General features: G+C 53.2%; 1 protein-coding gene across 7 annotated transcripts in view; it reads right to left on the bottom strand.

Annotated features, from left to right (window-relative positions):
• TNRC6B (trinucleotide repeat containing adaptor 6B) overlaps positions 1-18,336 on the bottom strand; it is a 231,389-nt gene that overhangs the window by 51,275 nt on the left and 161,778 nt on the right. For 5 of the 7 annotated variants that reach the window (XM_055142027.1, XM_055142030.1, XM_055142032.1 and 2 more), the window contains 4 exons: positions 12,322-12,678; positions 7,445-9,790; positions 5,503-5,661; positions 1,603-1,778 (listed from right to left, as the gene is read on the bottom strand). In XM_055142027.1, coding sequence (XP_054998002.1) covers positions 1,603-1,778; positions 5,503-5,661; positions 7,445-9,790; positions 12,322-12,678 — 3,038 coding nt within the window. The remainder of the gene's footprint in view (positions 1-1,602; positions 1,779-5,502; positions 5,662-7,444; positions 9,791-12,321; positions 12,679-18,336) is intronic. The other 2 variants (XM_055142029.1, XM_055142031.1) reach the window with 1 other exon arrangement.

The following is an 18,336-nucleotide window of genomic DNA, read 5'->3' as shown; positions in this document are numbered from 1 at the left end:
AGCAAATTATGCAAAGCCAAGAAACGGGGTGGTTCTAAGACACGGCTAGTGGCGACGGCCCACTGGAAGAGGATGTACACGAGGCACCTGGCAGGGCTGGCTCGTTTTTCGAGGAGAAGGGGTTGAGCCCCTGGAATTCCCGAATCCACTCAAATCTAGTCATGCCCGTGGCCTCAGAGGACGGGTCTTGCTCTGGTTTCTCTTCTACATATTCATGGGGATTTACTCTAAGGACTTACTTGGCTTTAGAATGTGAAAGCATGAAAGTTAATTGAGAGCTTCCAAGGACGAATCATAATACGAAAACCAAAGTAAAAGAAAAACAACCCCAAAAAATCACAATAAAATATACCTTCAAAAATCCCATTTTACCCCTAGGAACAGTTCTGCATTTCAAGATTTCAAGGTCACAGAAAAGAAAGATGAGGGGAAAAGAGGAAGTTGTTAGATCTGAAGCAAATACATTCCACCTTTACTCGGGGCCTCCGAGACTTCCCTGCCCTAGTCTTTACATGAAAAGGTTCTCAGTGCTACCATCTAGAAAAAATAAGCAAAATGAAAAGCATGCTCGCTCTTTCTCCCTCAACAACACACACTCTCACATACATACGCATACATTCTCTCACACACATACATATACATACAGAGAATAAGGAAGCTCAAATGTCTTCAAAGCAGCTTACCTTCAACACACACACTCTTACACACACTCTCTCTCATACACACTTTCATACATACTCACACATACTCTCACATTCTCTCATATACATATACGGACAGAGAATAAGCTCAAATGTCTTCAAATCAGCCTACCTTCAACACACACTCAACACACTCTCACATTCTCTCACACATACTCTCACTCAGTCTCCCACACCCACACACATTCTCACACACTCATATTCTCTTACACACTCACACATTCTCACACCCACATACATTCTCTCACACTCATACTCTTACACACTCACACACTCTCAGTCTCCCACACCCACACACATTCTCACACTCAGTCTCTTACACACTCACATTCTCACACTCACTTTCATATTCTTACAGTCACACTCTCACACACACTCACATTCTCTCAGTCTTCCACACCTACACATTCTCATACACTCATTCTCTTATACTCTCACACACATTCTCTCACTCACACATTCTCACACACACTCATACTCTCTTACACACACTCACATTCTCACACAGTCTCCCACACCCACTCTCATATTTTCTTACACACACTCATTCTCACACTCTCCTTCTCACTCATACTCTTACAGTCTCTCACACACTCACATTCTCTCAGTCTTCCACACCTACACATTCTCACACACTCATATTCTCTTACACTCTCACACACATTCTCTCACACACACTCATACTCTCTTACACACACTCACATTCTCACACACTCAGTCTCCCACACCCACACATTCTCACAAACTCTCATATTCTCTTACACACACACATTCTCTCACTCACACACATTCTCATACTCTTACACACTCTCTCTCTCTCTCTCTCTCTCTCTCTCTCTCTCTCTCACACACACACACACACAGAGATTACGCAAGCTCCAATGTCTTCAAAGCAGCTTACCTTCATTTGTTTCTTTCCTCCTTGTCCCCAGCTTGCTGAGTTGTGGGAGGAAGCGCTTCCCTGAGAGCCGGCGGTGTTCCAGACTCCTCCATCGTCCTCCTCTTCCCAGCTGGGATGGCGAGTTCCCGTCACTGGCCCGTCACTCTCCCCCCAGCCGTCTTGCATAGATTTGGAATCTTGAAGAAAAGAATGAATCAAATGGATGAGCCAACAGTGACCCTAATAACCGCCGCTTGCAAACACAGCTTTCGAGTCAAGACGGTACTTTTATTTACTCCATTTAAACAGCAAAACAAATAACATTTAGAGAAAAGGAAACTGAAACCCATACAGGTTCGATGACACAGAGAAACGAAATCATAGCATCAAGATGGCAGACCTTCTGGCTCAAGGCTTCCCCCTGTTCCTGGTGACAGACATTCCACACAGGAAAGAACCATCACTTCTGCTACAAAGTTTCAAATCCCAACCAAGAAAAACCTGCTCCTTTTACTAGCCTTGGGTGGTTTTTGTTTTTTGGGTTTTTTTGCTTCTTTGGGTCACAGCCAGGGAGGCTCAGGGGTTACTCCTGGCTCTGCACTCAGGAATTACTCCTGGCAGTGCTCAGGGGACCATATGGGATGCGGGGGATTGTCGTGTATGAGGCAAACACCCTCCCCACTGTGCTATGACTCCCCCTTCCACGGGAGTCGAGTCATGTGGTGACGATCTCGCAGGAGCTGTCTGGGCACAATAACCTAGTTCGCCTTTTCCATCATTTCATAGCACGTCGTCACCACAGAGTGTGTCCTCAGGATCGCTCCTCTGCCCCTAGAGATTGGTTTTCAAAGACTTTAAATGGACCTATACCTTTTACTCATCATGAACATTACAAATATGAGGTATGATAGATCTTTCTGTTTCGGGGCCACACCTGACAGTGCTCAGGGGTAACTCTTGGCTTTGCAACTCAAGAACTCACTCCTGGTGGGTTTGGGGGACCCTACGGGATGCCGGGGATGGAACCTGGGTCGACCACCTGCAAGGTAAGTGCCCTACCCGCTGTACTATCATTCTGCCCAAATGGGGCAAGGTGAAGGGAGGAAAGTAAACGAAGAAAAGAAAACAGAAAGTTTTTTAGGATTTCAGATGTCAAAACTGTAACTGAAGAAAGGAAACTGACCTATAACCATGAAAGCTTGAAACTCATTAATACTGACTTCAAGTACATTAGATACTAACAAGCTTCGACATAGAGACACCGTGTGACGGTTTTGTCAGAGACAGAAGGAGGAAACGTGTAGCGGAGAAACGGGGAAGGGAGAGGAGACGGAGAAGAAGAGCTGAGGGCCCTTGCGGCAACGGGACAGGTCCCAGGGACCAGTAACTCCATCATCTCATCTCCTTTCAAACAAAGATCTGGAACTTGGCAACAGCGAGAGAGCCCGCCCTTCTCTCCGAAAACACTGCAGGACACACTCTGTGGTGACGACGTGCTATGAAATGATGGAAAAGGCGAACTAGGTTATTGTGCCCAGACAGCTCCTGCGAGATCGTCACCACAAGACTCGACTCCCGTGGAAGGGGGAGTTATCCGAGACCACAGCTTTGTCGGAAGAGCCTGGAGCCACAAAGTGGCTTTCCAAGATTCTGCTGGGGAGAGGGGCAGGATAGCCACACAGGGCAGTTGGGGGCGGGCGGGCGGGGGGAGCGTTATGTGGTGCTGGGGTTCAAACCAGGGTGTGCCACACTCAGGGAAAGGAAGCAGCTTCCTTCCTGTGCTCTCCCCAGCCCCCGGGGAGCTATTCATGCTGTCCGAGTCGCCACTAGCTCAGGATCGCTCCTCTGCATACAGTCAAACACATTCTAGAAGGCGTCCCCTGGGCAGCCAAGAAAGAATTCAAAATGCTACCGTCGGGAGGGTAGGGTTGGGGGTGACGGTGACCGCGCTCGGGTGAAGTGGGCGGTACCGGAATGTCGTATGCGTGAATAACTATCATGCGCACTACTGTAAAGCATCGTACCTGAAAGAGTAAAGCAAGTAAAACGTGCAGGACCATTAACAGGGCCAGAGGGAGCGCTCGATGGGCAGAGGCCAGGCACGATGGGTGCCAGAGCTGGACCCCAGGAACCACACGGTCTCTGGAGCACACCCAAAAGGTGACCCCCAGCACAGAGCCTGGCCCCTGGGCACTGCTGGCGTGTCCCCACAACCACAAATGCAAAATAAACAGCATATTGGCCCCCTCCTAAACATGTAAACGCCCACTTGGCATTCTCCCATGGAAAGGGTTTTCTCTTGGTGGGGGTGGCGCACCCAGTGGTGCTCAGGCTTTAGAGGTGCCGCCACAGTGCTCAGGGCTCATGCCTGGAGAGCTTGGGGGACCTTATGGGTTGCTGCTGGGGATCAAACCCGGGTTGGCCTCGTGCAAGGCAAGCGCCCTACCCACTGGACTATTTTTCCAGTCTCAAAGTGAACTGTTAATAATCTTATAGGACAAAAAAAATTTTTTTCTTCCAAGTTCTCCTTTTTAGCCGCAAGATTATCAACCAAAGGGCCCAGGGCCCCAGATTTAAGACTCTACAGATGAGAGCAGACCGAGAGGTCACAAGCTAACGAGCAGCATGAGCGTGTCAGGGGAGCCGTGATGACCTAACCTCTCCGTCTGACCCCGGCCACCAGAGGTTTTGAGAGCCTGGCGGGGCGGGAGGGCTTGGCAATGGGAGAAGGTGATTCTTTCTAGTGCTGGGAAACTCAAAAGCCCTGAAGTGCCGCTGAAGCACCTCCTTGCGCCAAGGGTCTGGTTAACGTCTGGCAACAGCGTTCTGGATCTCTGTCAAGTGCACACGCGATTTCCCACGACGACGTAACTGATTTCACAGTGGAAACCGTGATGAAAACAGTCTTTATAAAGCAACTTCGATGAAGGTGAAGAGTCACGCTTTTGACAAACGCAGCCAAGTTACACAGGCAAGAGAGCTCCGAAAAAAGCCGAAACCGGACCAGTTCCTGCACGTGACACGGTTCCAAAAGGGAACACAACAGACTCAACAGCGCTCCCTCTTTTCTTGTTCAAGTTCTAAACATTTGGTATACCCACGGGTTTTTAGAAAAGGCAAAAAAAAAAAAAAAATCAAAAGACAATTCGTTAGATAGGCAACGTGGTAGAAAAAGGAGGTTGGGATATTTTGCAAGCAAACTAAAACCAGGGAAATTCGCCTTTGAAAAAAAAATTGAATTTTTCGATTGAAGAATATCCAGGGCGACATTCCATCGCATCGATTTACAAAATTTTGCAATTACAGAGACTACCCAGCGCCAGTTGGATCAAATATAGCTTAGATTTCAGCAGTTCGGAATAAGGGTGACGTGCGCTGTTTAAAATATATTCAAGTGAAGAAATCTCTGTCGGCTTTTCAGGAGACCTTAAATGTTCCTGCGTGGGTGGGTGTGTGAGAAGAGAGACAATGGGGGGAGAAGCAGCAGAAAGATGAAGTCACTGGACACAGGGGAAAAGGCTCCACATTAAGATCCAGGAAAGTCTCATTTTAAATGTCACTAACAGGAGAATGAAATTGCACAATAGGTAGGGTGGGATTTAGAGAAAAAAAAAGGCGGGGGGTCATATCAAAATTTCAGTTCTAGCCAGCATGACCGATCTGGGGTCCGTGTCCTGAGCCTCACTCAAACAACAGTTCAAACATGAAATGACCCTCATCAAAACGGAATCCTCATTTTCCTAGAAAAATCCCTCAAAGCACTGGGCTGGGGAGAGAAGGCGAGGGCTGGAGGGCGTGCTTTGCATGTGGGGGCGCACGCAGGCCTGACCCCCGGAGCGACACCCCAGCACCGCCAGGTGTGGCCCAAAAAAAAAAACCAAAAAAAAAAAAAAAAAGAAAAAGAAAACACTGATTACTTACTGGGTTTCATGGCATTTGGAGCGTTGGGGGGTGCAGGCCCCCAGCCTGTGGTCGACGTGCCCGGGTCCTCCAGCTCGCCCCACCCAGGACTGCTCTCGTTTGGCTCTCCCCAGGCTGAAGTGCCATTATCTGGAGCAGGCGGTGTGCTTTTGCTCCAGACTGTAAGGAAAGGAAATGTGTCTAAGAGCCACTTATTCAATGAAAAATCAGCAGACGGGGGGGGGGGAGGGGTGCAGGTGGGGCAGAGGAAAGGCTTCTTCCTTTAAGAGGGCAGCTAACAATGCTTTTTTTTTTTTTTTTTTGGCTTTTTGGGACATACCCGGCGATGCTCAGGGGTGACTCCTGGCTCTTCACTCAGGAATCACGCCTGGCGGTGCTCGGTTTACGGGATGCCAGGGATTGAACCTGGGTCGGCCACATGCAAGGCCAAAGCCCTCCCCACTGGACTATCGCTCCAGCCCTGACAGCGCCATTTAAAAAAAGAAGGGGGGGGGCGGGAAATCAAAGCTGATGAATAACTTGTGACCCAGATACTCCACTGCTAGGAAATTGCACTAGGGGTAACACCTGTAAACGCAGATGCACCTGCGTGGACGGCCAGGGCCACGTGTGGCAGCGCGGCCAGGAACGCTCTGACCGGGAAAGCTCTGACGGCCTCAAGAGCAAACAGGGGACTGAGCAGTGGCGGCCGGACACAGAGAAGGGCTTGGACGTCCCTTCTGTGCAAAGCGTTTCCTTTTTCTTTCTGATTTTTTGGGTAGTGCTGGGGGGGGGGGTGCGGGGCACGCCATACCGTGCTGGGGCTCGAACCCGGTCCCCACATGCAAAGCATGCGCCCCGGCCCTTCTGGCCAACTCTCCCGTCCATCCTGTACAGCTTTTAAAGACTAGATATACTTTGCTACAAGACAAGCTCCTTTCCTCCCGCCCGCCCTCTCTCTCCTCCTGTTTTTTGGGCCACACTTCACGGTACTCGGGACTGACTCCTGGCTCTGTGCTCAGGTATCACCCCTGGTGGGCTCGAGGACCCTGTGGGATGCTGGAGATTGGACCTCAGTCAGCTGCATGCGAGGCAGGGGTCTTACCTGCTGTCCTATCACTCCAGCCCCAAGAACTGCTTTTCTGAATGAAAAACTTCTAAAATATAAGTGGTAGATAGAAACATGGAGTGTTTCATTCCCGTTTGCTTTTCTCTACATCTGGAGATTTGTACGAGGTAAATTTTACATTTATAGGTCTATAGATTGCTATCTTTTCTGCTAGTGAAAAAAATAATCCTGATTACCTTCCTCAATTTTTTTCAGCATTTGAGCGGGTGGGGGGCAGAGGGGAACTGATGAAAAATAATTATTTTAAGAGGCCACAATTAAACTCAGTGGACACCTAGAGACAATCACTAAAACTGATCTCGAAAGTGGCTGAAAACTCCCAGGTGGCAGCTTTGTTACAACACCCTACAAGCAACACAAAATAACCAGGTCCCTTCCACGGGGTGGGGGATGGGCTCGGGCGGGTGGGCAGGGCAGAGAGATGCAGACAGAGAAAGCTTCTGCTGGGACAGTCAGAACGGAAACCGGGTTGCCCGCTGCTATTTCGATTTACTTTTTAAGTCTAGAGCGTGGTTTGTTCAGAAAGGTCTAAATCCTTTGGGTTCTGAAGACCAGTAACAGTCACCAAAAACTTCCCCGAGGGGGCCAGACACCGGCTGTCCTCTTTGAAACTTTTGGCCAAGAGAGCACATTACCACGGGCCGCCTGCAGGTGCTCCCGCCACCGTCCTGCCCCAAGAGCGTGCGTGTGCGGTGAGATCCGTGCAGGAACGGAGTCCCCGAAGCAAGGGCGCACGCACACGCGCACACGCGCGCACGCGCGTGGCTCGCCAAACAAGGATTATTAATTCCTCGCTTGCCTCGGGAGTTCCCGTCTGCACCGCCCCCTGCTTACCTGATGCTGATTTACTGGTCATCGGGGTAGGCAGGTTTGGTTCTCGAGGTGCTGGGCCCCCCTGGGAATTCTTATCCCAAAGATTCACATTCTTGTAGTTATAACTGTTGGGGTCACCCCAAGCCGAAGTGCCGTCGTCAATGTCCATCTTCCGGCTAATTGACTGTGGGGACGGCTCTTCCCAGCCACTGGGCTCCTCGTCCTTCGGGGCCCCCGGCGGCGGCCCACTGCCCCAGCTGGAGCTCGCCGCTCTCCCGTTGCCCGCGGGGGGCGCCGGGGGGCCTCCCCAGGAACTGGAAGCCTCGGGCTGCGACGGCGGCGGCGGCTGCGGCGGCGGCGCCTGTTGGTGCTGTTTGTTCCAGGAACTGGGCTGCCGGCCGCTCTCGGTCCAGGCTGGCGAGCGCTTGCAGTCTTCCCAGCCGCCTTTGGAGGTCAGGCTGGCGCCGCCCCCGTTGCCCCAGGTCCCGATCTCGCTCTGCCCGCCTTCGCCCCACCCTGACACCGGCTTGCTGGCCGCGCTGTCCCAACCGCTGCTCTTGGCCGGATCCACGTCCTCTCCCCAGCCGTTCTTCCCGGAGGCCCACCCGGGGCCGGGCTGGCGTCCGCCCCCCCAGCCCTGCTCCTTGCCGGGGGTCTCGTTCCACGAGGACGCGGCCTTCTCATCGGCCCGGCCCCCACCCCAGCCGGAGGAATTGCTGTTCTTGTAGTCGGTCCAGCTGCCCGTGCTCTTGGCGTCTTTCCACTCTGTCGGGGCGGAGAGCTCTCCCCATCCAGACTTCACTTGATTGCTTTGGCTAGGTGCGTCCCCCCAGCCCCCTGAGCTCTTGGTCTGTGTGGCAGCGCTCTCCCACCCCTCAGTTCCCTTGTCCGATTTCCCCTCGGGCCGCGGCGCCTCTTCGATATCCCACACTGTCTCCTGCTTGATTTGCGTCTGGCCCCAGCCTGTGTTGGAGAGCACCCTGGGGTCCAAATCAGTTCGGCTCAAAAGAGTCTGCAAGACAGCCTGGCAATCGGGATGTGCGGGCCGGTACGACCGACGGCCGGAATTGTGACTGTCGCTACTTCCTGCTTTGTGGTTGCTTCCAGTGCTTTGACCTCCAACCTCACTTCCTGTGGAGCTGGAAGATCTTCCCCAACAGGGAGCCTGGGCATTGCCTTGGTTTTCAGGGAGGGGGTGGCCCTTCTGATTGTCCCATGCTCCAGTGCTAGAATTTGGTTGGTTTGGACCACTCCATTCTCCAATTTTCAACTCGTCAGACCCAGTCAGCTGTTTCCATTCTCCCTGAGAGACCCCAGATGTCATTTTGTTCCCTTCACCCCATCTGCTGTCGCTCGCGTCCTGCGGGCCGAAGCTCCAGGACCCACCCGTAGACCTGTTATTGTTGTCCCAAGAATCGCTTTTTGACCCACTCGCTTTCGGAACAGACGCCCCCTTCCAGGAGTCCTCTCTCTCCTTGCCATTGTTCCCACTGCTTCCAGAATTGCTTTGTCCAGAGGTTGTGTCAGTTCCAGAAGGCCCCCTAGCTGCACCCCAAGATCCCACGCTCCCAGTCTTTCGATCTCCAGTGCTTTGCGAAGGGGCATCAGTGCTCCTGGAGGCGTTCCCCAAGCCCATGCCAAAGGGCATTCCCTTATTCTCCAGAGGGTTTGGTGAACTTAAGTTCAAGGAGTTAGTGTTTCCATTTTTTGGTCCATCAGTGTTATGAATTTGAGCCTGTTCTCTGCCCGAGACAACAAAATTCACACCCGCATTTTCCATCTTTGACTGCTGTTCCCTGGACGCCTGGCCGACGGTGGGGACCTGGGCGCCGGAATTGCCGCTCTCGGCCTCCAGCGGCCCCTTTCTAGAACTTCCTTCTTGGACCAGTGCGGGCCAGGCAGATGGGTTGCTATTTGGGTTAAAGTTGCTGAAGCCGGAAGCGGGTCCGATTCTATCCTGCCCGCTTACATTCCGCCAATTTCCCAGTCCACTGCTGTTCTCTGTCGGCGAGCTGGAAGATTGAACGGACTTCGCCTTGGGGTCCGACTTCCAGACCCCGAGGTTACATTCGTTCCCGGGACTTGCAGACTGGCACTGGCTTCCTTTTCCTTTGTTACTAGTGGTGCTCCCTGGCACAGTGCTCTTCTCGGAGCCAGGGGTTGAGGCACTGTTGTTCTCGGTGGTGTTTTCGGAAGAAGACTCGGTGTCTCTGCTGGCGATGCAAGGCCACTCTTCCATGTCGGACCCGTCGACAATCACCTTGTCCCAGATGTGAGTCGGGTTGGGGGAGGCGCCGCTGTTGGAGGCTCCCGGTCCCCAAGTGGGATTTGCATAATTTGAAGCAGCAGCACCTCCAAGGGTGGACTCTGGGGAAGAGAGGGGGGGGCGTCAGTCACGGCTGCCTCCCTGCCCCGGTGCCCACGCTGGGCTGTTCTCGGGAGACCCGGGAGCCCGCCCTGGGATTCGCGGCCCGGTAGGTCAGTCTAACCCCGTGCACCCCAGCGCTGCTTGCAGCCCCCAGGGATGCACCAGGGCGTTGGCCACCAGCCAGGGATGTCCATGGACCCCTACTCCCAGTCCCTCTTCCTGTGTCTAACTCCGTGATGTCTCTCCAAGTCACTTGTTTGCCACGGCTTTTTCTGCTTTTGGCTTTCTGGGCCACACCCGGCGATGCCCGGGGGCTCTTCCTCGCTCTGCACTCGGGAATTACTCCTGGCGGTGCTCAGGGGGCCCTATGGGATGCTGGGGTTCGAACCCAGGTTGGCTATGTGCAAGGCAAGTTCCCTCCCCCGATGTGCTATGGCTCCAGCCCTGCCACAGCTCGTCACGTGAGACTCCGTGATGACACCAGGAGTTCGCTCTGTGCCTCTCACCTAAACGCCCACTGGCTGAAGTGCATTGGCTAAGGCCAATCTCTGACCGTACCAGTGCGAGAGGGAGAGCCGTGGCAGCTGGGCCTTCGCTGTGTGAGGATACGGCTAAACTCTCTGGCCTAGCGTTTGACCGAGCCGCTCCGGGTCTGGGAGCAGCTGCATCTGGGCGTCACCTGTCACTAAGCAGATGTCTACATCCCGCAGCCGTGGCCTCTCGCCCTGGCACTGGTCCCCATGGCCTTCTACTGCTTTTCCCCTCCTGAGTGCTCATACCGAAATTTACCCATCTTTCTGCGCTGAGGTCAAATGTCATTATCTGATAGGAAGGTTTTTTGATTTTTTTTTTTGGGTGCATCACCTGAAACCACCTGTCTCTCCAGGGTCACGCTGCTCTGTGCTAGCGAGTACCACACACACCTCCTCTCCCCGTTCCTCTGCCCCTGAGACCCGTCTTGCTTCTCACAGGGGGGGCAGTGCACTGTTGCTCAGAGACCACCGGCTGAAGGCCACTGGCTGGTCCAGCAGCAGGAGCAGCCTTCTGAAGAGGCTTGGCATACAACTGGCCATACTTGGTGGGGAAAATATGACACATTCAACCCCAAAATTTATTTTCTCCCCCATAATTTACTTGAAAACCTACTGTGGCTACTCTAGGCAGCATTAAATCAATAAAATGAGAAAACAATGTACGTATAAAATGATTTAAAAAAAAGAAGAAGGGGCCTCCAAAACCATGAGATTTAGGGGCCTCCTTGGTTTTAGGGGCACATCGGGTGATTCTGACTCATCCGGACCCGTGTCTCCGGCCACCAAAATATCTGACACAACCTCCCTTCACTCTCCCTTTCACGACTCGTTGTTGAGGGGCCGCAATGAAGGGTTCTGCAGGCGTCAACCCAGGGCCCACCCTGGCGGTTGCCGTGAGGAAGCCACGCACATGGATTCCTCTCTGCCCGAGCCTGCTGTCAACCAGGCTTCTTCCCATCTTGACTGTCCACGAGATACCGACAGAATGTTCTAGGTGGCTCTATGTTCAAACTGAGAACGAGGTAGAAGGATTTGATCCTTCACTATTGGACCGTCATCTTTGTTGGGATCCAAACTCTGAATGTGTAAGAGTCTCCAGAAACATTTTTGTTTGTTTTGCTCATGTTTTGGTCACACCCCGTGGTGCTCAGGGGACCATATGTGGAGCCGGGGATGGACACTGGGTCAGCTGCCTGCAGAGTAAGTGTCTCCCCCGTCTCCCCCCCTCTCCTAGCTCTCTGGCCCCTCCAGAAACACTGAGAGGTGACTGCAATCTCTTAATTAGCTAAAAGACCAGGAGGGTGTTTGGAAGTTCTCAGCCGCTCCTTTAGTCTTCCTCCAGTAAACGCTCTGAAACCTTCAGCAAAAGGCCCCTGACAGCTACATGAAGTTTTTTTTTGTTTTGTTTTGTTTTTTTGCTTTTTGGGTCACACCTGGCAATGCACAGGGGTTACTCCTGGATCATGCACTCAGGAATTACTCCTGGTGGTGCTCAGGGGACCATATGGGATGCTGGGAATCGAACCCGGGTGGGCCGCATGGAAGGCAAACGCCCTCCCCGCTGTGCTATCACTCCAGCCCCTACATGAAGTTTTGAATAAAGCTTAAAAAGGCAGAGGACTCCACAGAAATACCGGCTCAGAAAACGCTAATAAAAAAATCTACCAGGATGGTCCTATCTGGTATTCTCCCAGGATTCTAAGGAGCTCGTTACACCCCAAGTACTCTGGAAACATCACATTCAGACCCGGCCATCTCGCCGGCCTCCCTCCCTACCCCATGCCCCCCCCCCCTCCCGTGCACACCCCTCCAGGATGGGGGCATGTGGGGACCAGCACGGGCTCCGTCTCCTAACGCTCCTGTCCGCCAAAGGCGGGGCGGGGGGCCCCAAGAGTGCGGCCACACAGCAGCGCCCCAGGCCTCCGTGTCGTGTGCCCGCACTCGGGCCACTCAGCTCAGCGTGGGAGGGGGCGGTGGGGGGGGTCTCCAGGCCTCACCTGGTGCAGCCCCGCCCTCGCTCGGCAGCAGCGTCCCGGTGCCCGGGGCCGGGGTCCCCGGCGCGGTGCTGGGGTTCGCTCCGGGCGCAGTGGGGAGAGGAGGCCCCGCCCCGCCCCCGAGGAGCATGCAGGACGGCGGCGGCGGCTGCCCGCGTTTCAGTAACACTTTGTGGTCCTGCTGGCAACGGAATCGCGGCGGCACCTCCCGGGGCATGTAGCGGGCGGCGCTGGGCGGTTGTCCGTTCGGCACTGCCACCCTTTTGGCATTGTTGCCACCATTGATTGGTGGCGATGGAGAGCTGCCAATCGGGCTGGCGGCCGCTGGTTGGCTTAGACTTGGTTTCGTCACTTCGGGCACTGGAAGAGAAGAGAGAGAGAGGTTGGGAAACGGCCTTTGAAATCGGGTCCGTTTATTCTGCAGATCAGTTCGAGACATCCACCAAGAGCGTGCGCCTGTCACCCTATTCCAGGCGGGCAAGGTCCTTCCAACACCACCCCCAGCCCCCAAAGCCCCCCCTTCCTGCACCTTGGGGAGGAAGGTTCAATTGGGGTCTGATAATGGGACGATGCCGAGACCCCCTGGGAATCACGTTCCCTGAGACATGAGGGAGGGGCGGCCACCAAGAGCCCCTCTTCTCTTCACCCACATTCCGTTCATCCTGGCCAACCCAGGGGTTGGACCCGGGCATCATGCGTGGCAGCCTGGCACCACCCAGAGCCGTAAACACCTCCGCTCTCTGAGGAACTCCCCGGCAGCTGGCCCTGGCCGGCGAGGTGTCCCTGCTCTGCGCCTGGCACCCTCGGTGCAGGGCCCTCTGCGTGGAAGCTGCCAGGACACCGGGCACTCCCTCTGCACGCGCCTTGACCCTATGAGCACCTCTCTGTGCCACGGGCCCGGTGCCGAAAGAATCCTAAAGTCCATTTGCTTTTGTTTTCCACCGTCCCGGAACTCAGAGGCTGTGCGCGATTCACTGTGTAATTATCTGAAACGTGGTGTTTTGTGTCAAGAGAAATTTTTTTATTGTGATTCCTCCCCCCAACTCCCCAAAAATTTCAAAATTCAAAGTAGACTATAGACCGAACAGGAAGGCCACTCAATACATCTATTGCAAACTACAACACCCAAAAGGAGAGAGAACAAAAGGGAGTGCCCTGCCGCAGAGGCAGGGTGGGGTGGTGGGGGATGGGGTGGGGGTGGTGGGAGAGGTACTGGGAACAGTGGTGGAGGGATGGGTCAATGATCACTGTATGGCTAAAATGCAAACACGAAAGTTCGTAAATTTGTAACTGTACCTCACGGTGATTCACTAATAAAAAAAAATCTCAAAATCAAATCATACAGCAAGTACAGCACCTGCCTTCTATATGTGGCTGACCCAGGTTCAATCCCTGGCACCCCATATGGCCCCGGAACCCCACCAGGTGTGAGGCCTGAGCAGAGCCAGGAGTAGCCCCCAACACCTCTTGGTGTGGCCCCAAAACAAAGCAAAAAAAAAAAAAATCCCCCCCCCCCGCCAATGGCCCAAATTAGATGATTTTCTGCTTTACTTTAGGATTTTTTGTTTTTGCTTTTTGGATCACACCCAGTAATGCTCAGGGGTTACTCCTGACTCTGCACTCAGGAATCACTCCTGGCAGTGCTTGGAGGACCATATGGGATGCTGGGCATCGAACCCGGATCAGCCACATTCAGGCAAACGGCCTCCTCGCTGTGCTATTGCTCCAGCTCCCTGATTTAAGTCATTTAATGCCACGCCTCACTTTAAAACAGCAAAGAGGCAATGGGGGGGGGGGGGGGTTCGCGACCATGAAGCTACAGGCAGAGCCCCTCTGAGATACATCTGCATTTGGCCTCACCATCCGGGACCCTGTTGTCCCTGGCACAGGACCCGCCGGGACTACAGAAGGATCCTCAAGCCTGACACTGCTGACACGCCAGCTCTAGGGGCCAGGCCACGCTGACCGCTGGGACACCGCTGAGCTGGCTCGTGACTCATGGAAGCTCCGCACATCATCAGAATTCAGGGGCCCCATCCGTCCCCGTGGGGCACTGCCGAGCACTGAGCAGGGGAAAAGAGAAGCTTCCAGAAGGCAACTTCCCTGGGCCTGATAAGCGAGTCACGAGGCGGCACTGGCCCTGGCAGCAAGCAAGGAGGCCGGGGAGTCCCCGTGCCGACGGCCGGCACGCTGGCTGACGTAACTGCTCGGGGCCTCGTGCTGGCTAGCACCCTCGGCTCGACCCGAACGGCCAGTGGATAAATAAGGAAAAACGAAGGATGAAGATGGACTGCTGACTCACTTTTGGACATGGGCAGAGAGATTCCAGGAGCATGAGGCTCTCATTCCCAGTCCCCCCTCCTCGTAGAGAAGAATAATCCGCTGGCAAAGGTCGGGGGTGGGATGAGATGGAAACGGGGTTCTCCCCAGAGCAGGAACCTTCACTTTATTATTATTATAATTTTATGGGGGGGCGGGTATTTGGCCATACCCAGCTGTGCTCAGGGCTGACTCCTGTGGGGCTCGGGGGACCATAAGGGCTGCCAGGAACTGAACCTGGGTGGGCTGTGTGCCAGGCAAGCGCCCTCCGCGCCGCACTGTCGTTCCAGCCCGGGCACCCTACTTTAGTTCTGCCAGTTGCAGGCCTCGGCTCGTTTCTCTACGGTGGAGTTAAGACAGAGGAAGAGCCGCCACAGAACTGAGAGCTCGGCCTGCGGTGTGGCGAACTTGACAAGACTCCCGCCGATCTGGACGGCGTCCCGTATTGTGCAAGGATCTTTGCAGAACTTCCTCGAGGCATTTTTCCATCATCGCGTCACAGAGGACCATAAATTATCAAGTCAGTGTAAAAGCGGGCTCGCTCACGGCCACTTTCCTCCCAGCACTGACTCGCCTGGGAACTACGCGTGTCCAAAATTCCAGGACAATCAAAATAATAATAATAATAATAATAATAATAATAATAATAATAATATGCCTGCGGGGCTGTTTTTGTTGTTGTTTTCTGTAGGAGCTGTGCTAGGGAGAACAAGGGATGCAGGGATGCCAGGGCTAGAACCTGTGACCTGAGCAGAAATATAAACTACAACAGGGGTCAGAGCGAGAGGCCAGTGGGCAGGGCATTTGCCTTGATGCTGCCGAGCACAATTCGATCCCCGGCATCCCCTAAGTCCCCCGAGCACCACCAGGAGTGATTCCAAGTGCAGATCCAGGAGTGACCCTTGGACATCACAGGTGTGGCCCCAAACCACAAAAATAAATTGGAAAATATATATAAAGTAAAATAAAAATAACGTCAATGATTCTGTGGCCATGGGTTGGGAGAGAGCTCAGGGGGCTGGAGCGGGCACCACTTGGTCCCCCCCTGGAACGGAGCCGGAGGCACGGTAGGGCAGGGAGGGCGTTGCACGTGGCTGGCCCGGTTCAATCCCTGGCAACACCCCTGGCCCCCTGAGCCCCTCCCGGAGTGATCCCTGAGCACAGAGCCAGGAGTGAAAATAAGTGAAAGCAAAAGAATGGTTTAAGATTTTAAAAAGTCATCATATACAATTTAGAAACTCTAGTCAATAGAGCAATTCGACGGTGTGTGTGTGGGGGGCGGGGGGCAGCATTTCCCAGAATAGTTATTTCTTTTTGACACAGAGATCATGTTTCATTCAAGCCACAGAGAAGTAAGAAATTACGCTCGTATTCTGAGCTGTTCTTTGTTACAAAAAGTTGCACGGGAACCTCTGGATCTTTAAGAGAGCGTGTCTGCCTGCTGGGTCAGACTGGGTTACATCCGGCAGTGCTCAGGGGTTGCTCCTGGCTCCGAGCTTAGGAACTGTCCTGGTGGAACTGCTCCATACGGGGTGCTGGGGATCGAACCCAGGCTGGCCATGCGCAAGGCAAGCGCCCTCCCCGCTGTCCACAGGCCTCTGTAACCTATCCGAGGAGACGCATCAGCCCGCCCAATCTGTCAGCTCTCCGACGTCGGGAAGAAGTGGAACAGGGCTTTCTGCCAAGGGCAGTAATGTTCCCCATCTGCAGCTGTGACCGGCTTATTTACTCACGTTGTTTGTAGGGTTTCTTTTTTTTTTTGTTAACTTGGTGGTGGTGGTGGTGGTGGTGGGGTGTGTGTGTGTGTGACCACGTGAGGTGCCAAGGATCAAATCTGGGTGGGCCACGTGCAAGGCGAGTGCCCGGCTCACTATACCATCTCTCTGCCCCACCAGGTAAACCTTTTGAAAAGGTGGTTTCCATATCATCCTCACCTTCCATAAAATATTTTAATTTTTTTCCCAACCATTTAAAACTATGAAGCGGGTCCTAGCTCCAGGGCAGTACGGAAACACTGGGACGCTGCCTTGGGACGGGCCATGGCTCCGCAGCACCCCTCATCACCCAGCTGTCACACGCCGCTGAGTGTGGCTGCAAGCTGCAGAGCACGTGACCTAAAGGCGCCGACTCTCACCCACTGCTGCGGAGGATGCCAGCGGGTCTAGCCCTTTTGGAAAACAATATGAAAGCTTTTTAAAAAGTAATAATAAAAGGTGGCGGGGTGTGGGGAGGGAATTAAGCTTTCAATGCAATTCTACTTCTTGGCATCTGCCCCAAGCCCCCCCACCCCCACCCCCGCCATCTCTCCAGAAAAGACATCTGCACGCCTATGTTCATTGTAGCACTATTAGTAATAGTCAAAAATCTGGAAACAACCCAAGTGTCCAAGTCCAGATCACTGGATAAAGAAAACTATGGTACATACACACAATGGAATACTACCGAGCTGTAAGAAAACATGAAAACTCTGCAACTGTTTACAAAATTTGCAAAAACTGCGCGATTTTCTGCTGTGTGGATGGATCTGAAAAGTATCATGCCGAGTGAAGTCAGTCATAAAGAGAAAGGCACAGAATGCACTTTTGCTCTCTCGTAAAAATAAAATATATAGTAAGGCCTGAGCGATAGCACAGTGGGGAGGGTGTTTGCCTTGCATGCCGCTGACCTGGATTCAATCCCCGGCATCCCATATGATCCCCCGAGCACTGCCAGGAGTGATTCCTGAGTGCAGAGCCAGGAGTCACCCCTGAGCATCACTGAGTGTGGCCCCCCCAAAAAAGCAAAAGTATTAAAATCAGTGTATCACTGTCACTCATCGATCTGCTCATCATTAGCTCATCTATTTGCTCTAGCGGGCACCAGTAACATCTCTATTGTGAGACTTGTTACTGTTTTTGGCATATCAAATATGCCACGGGGAGCTTGCCAGGCTCTGCCGTGCGGGCGAGATACTCTCGATAGCTTGCCGGGCTCTCCGAGAGGGGCGAAGGAATTGAACCTGGGTCGGTCGCATGCAAGGCAAATGCCCTACCCGCTGTGCTATCGCTCCAGCCTGAGAATTAAAATATAAAATAAAAAATAAAGCAGGGGAACAAGAAAAAACCCAGAAGCAACAGAAACAGAACTGATCATTAGTAGGAAAATGACCCCAGGGGAGTGACAAGGGAGGAGACGGGAGGACAGGGCTGGGGGAATGGACACTGGTGGCGGGTGTGGTGCGAGAATGCGTTTTGCATGAAGCCTTGTCATGGTAGTATGTATGGTCAACCCCAGTACCTGAAACCTAAAGAAAATTTTAAGTGAAAATGTTACTTGGGGGGGGACCCCTTCACTCAATTACATGAGTATGAACTCTTTCCAGAGGGGGGTCTCCCCTGGTCTGCTCAGGCTACAGTCCTGACGGTGTTTGGGAGACTGCAGGTGGTGCTGGGAACAAACCACAGATGGCCACGTACAAGGCAAGTGCCACGTCTCCAGGCCACGAACTTATCTTTGTATAGGCTTTAACAACCAATTTATGCATTAATATTACCCAAAACACTCTCACAAAAAAAAAAAAAAGGAACACAACCATAGACCACCTCACACCACAGAGACTGGCCCACATCCAAAAAAACAAAAGCAACCAGTGCTGGCGTGGATGTGGGAAAAAAGGGACCCGCCTACACTGCTGGTGGGAATGCCGACTGGTTCAGCCCT

This window comes from Sorex araneus, chromosome 6 (genome assembly GCF_027595985.1).
Source record: "Sorex araneus isolate mSorAra2 chromosome 6, mSorAra2.pri, whole genome shotgun sequence".
Classification (NCBI taxonomy): Eukaryota; Metazoa; Chordata; class Mammalia; order Eulipotyphla; family Soricidae; genus Sorex; species Sorex araneus.
Note: the sequence above shows the minus strand (reverse complement) of the source record. Positions and strands in the feature narration are given on the sequence as shown.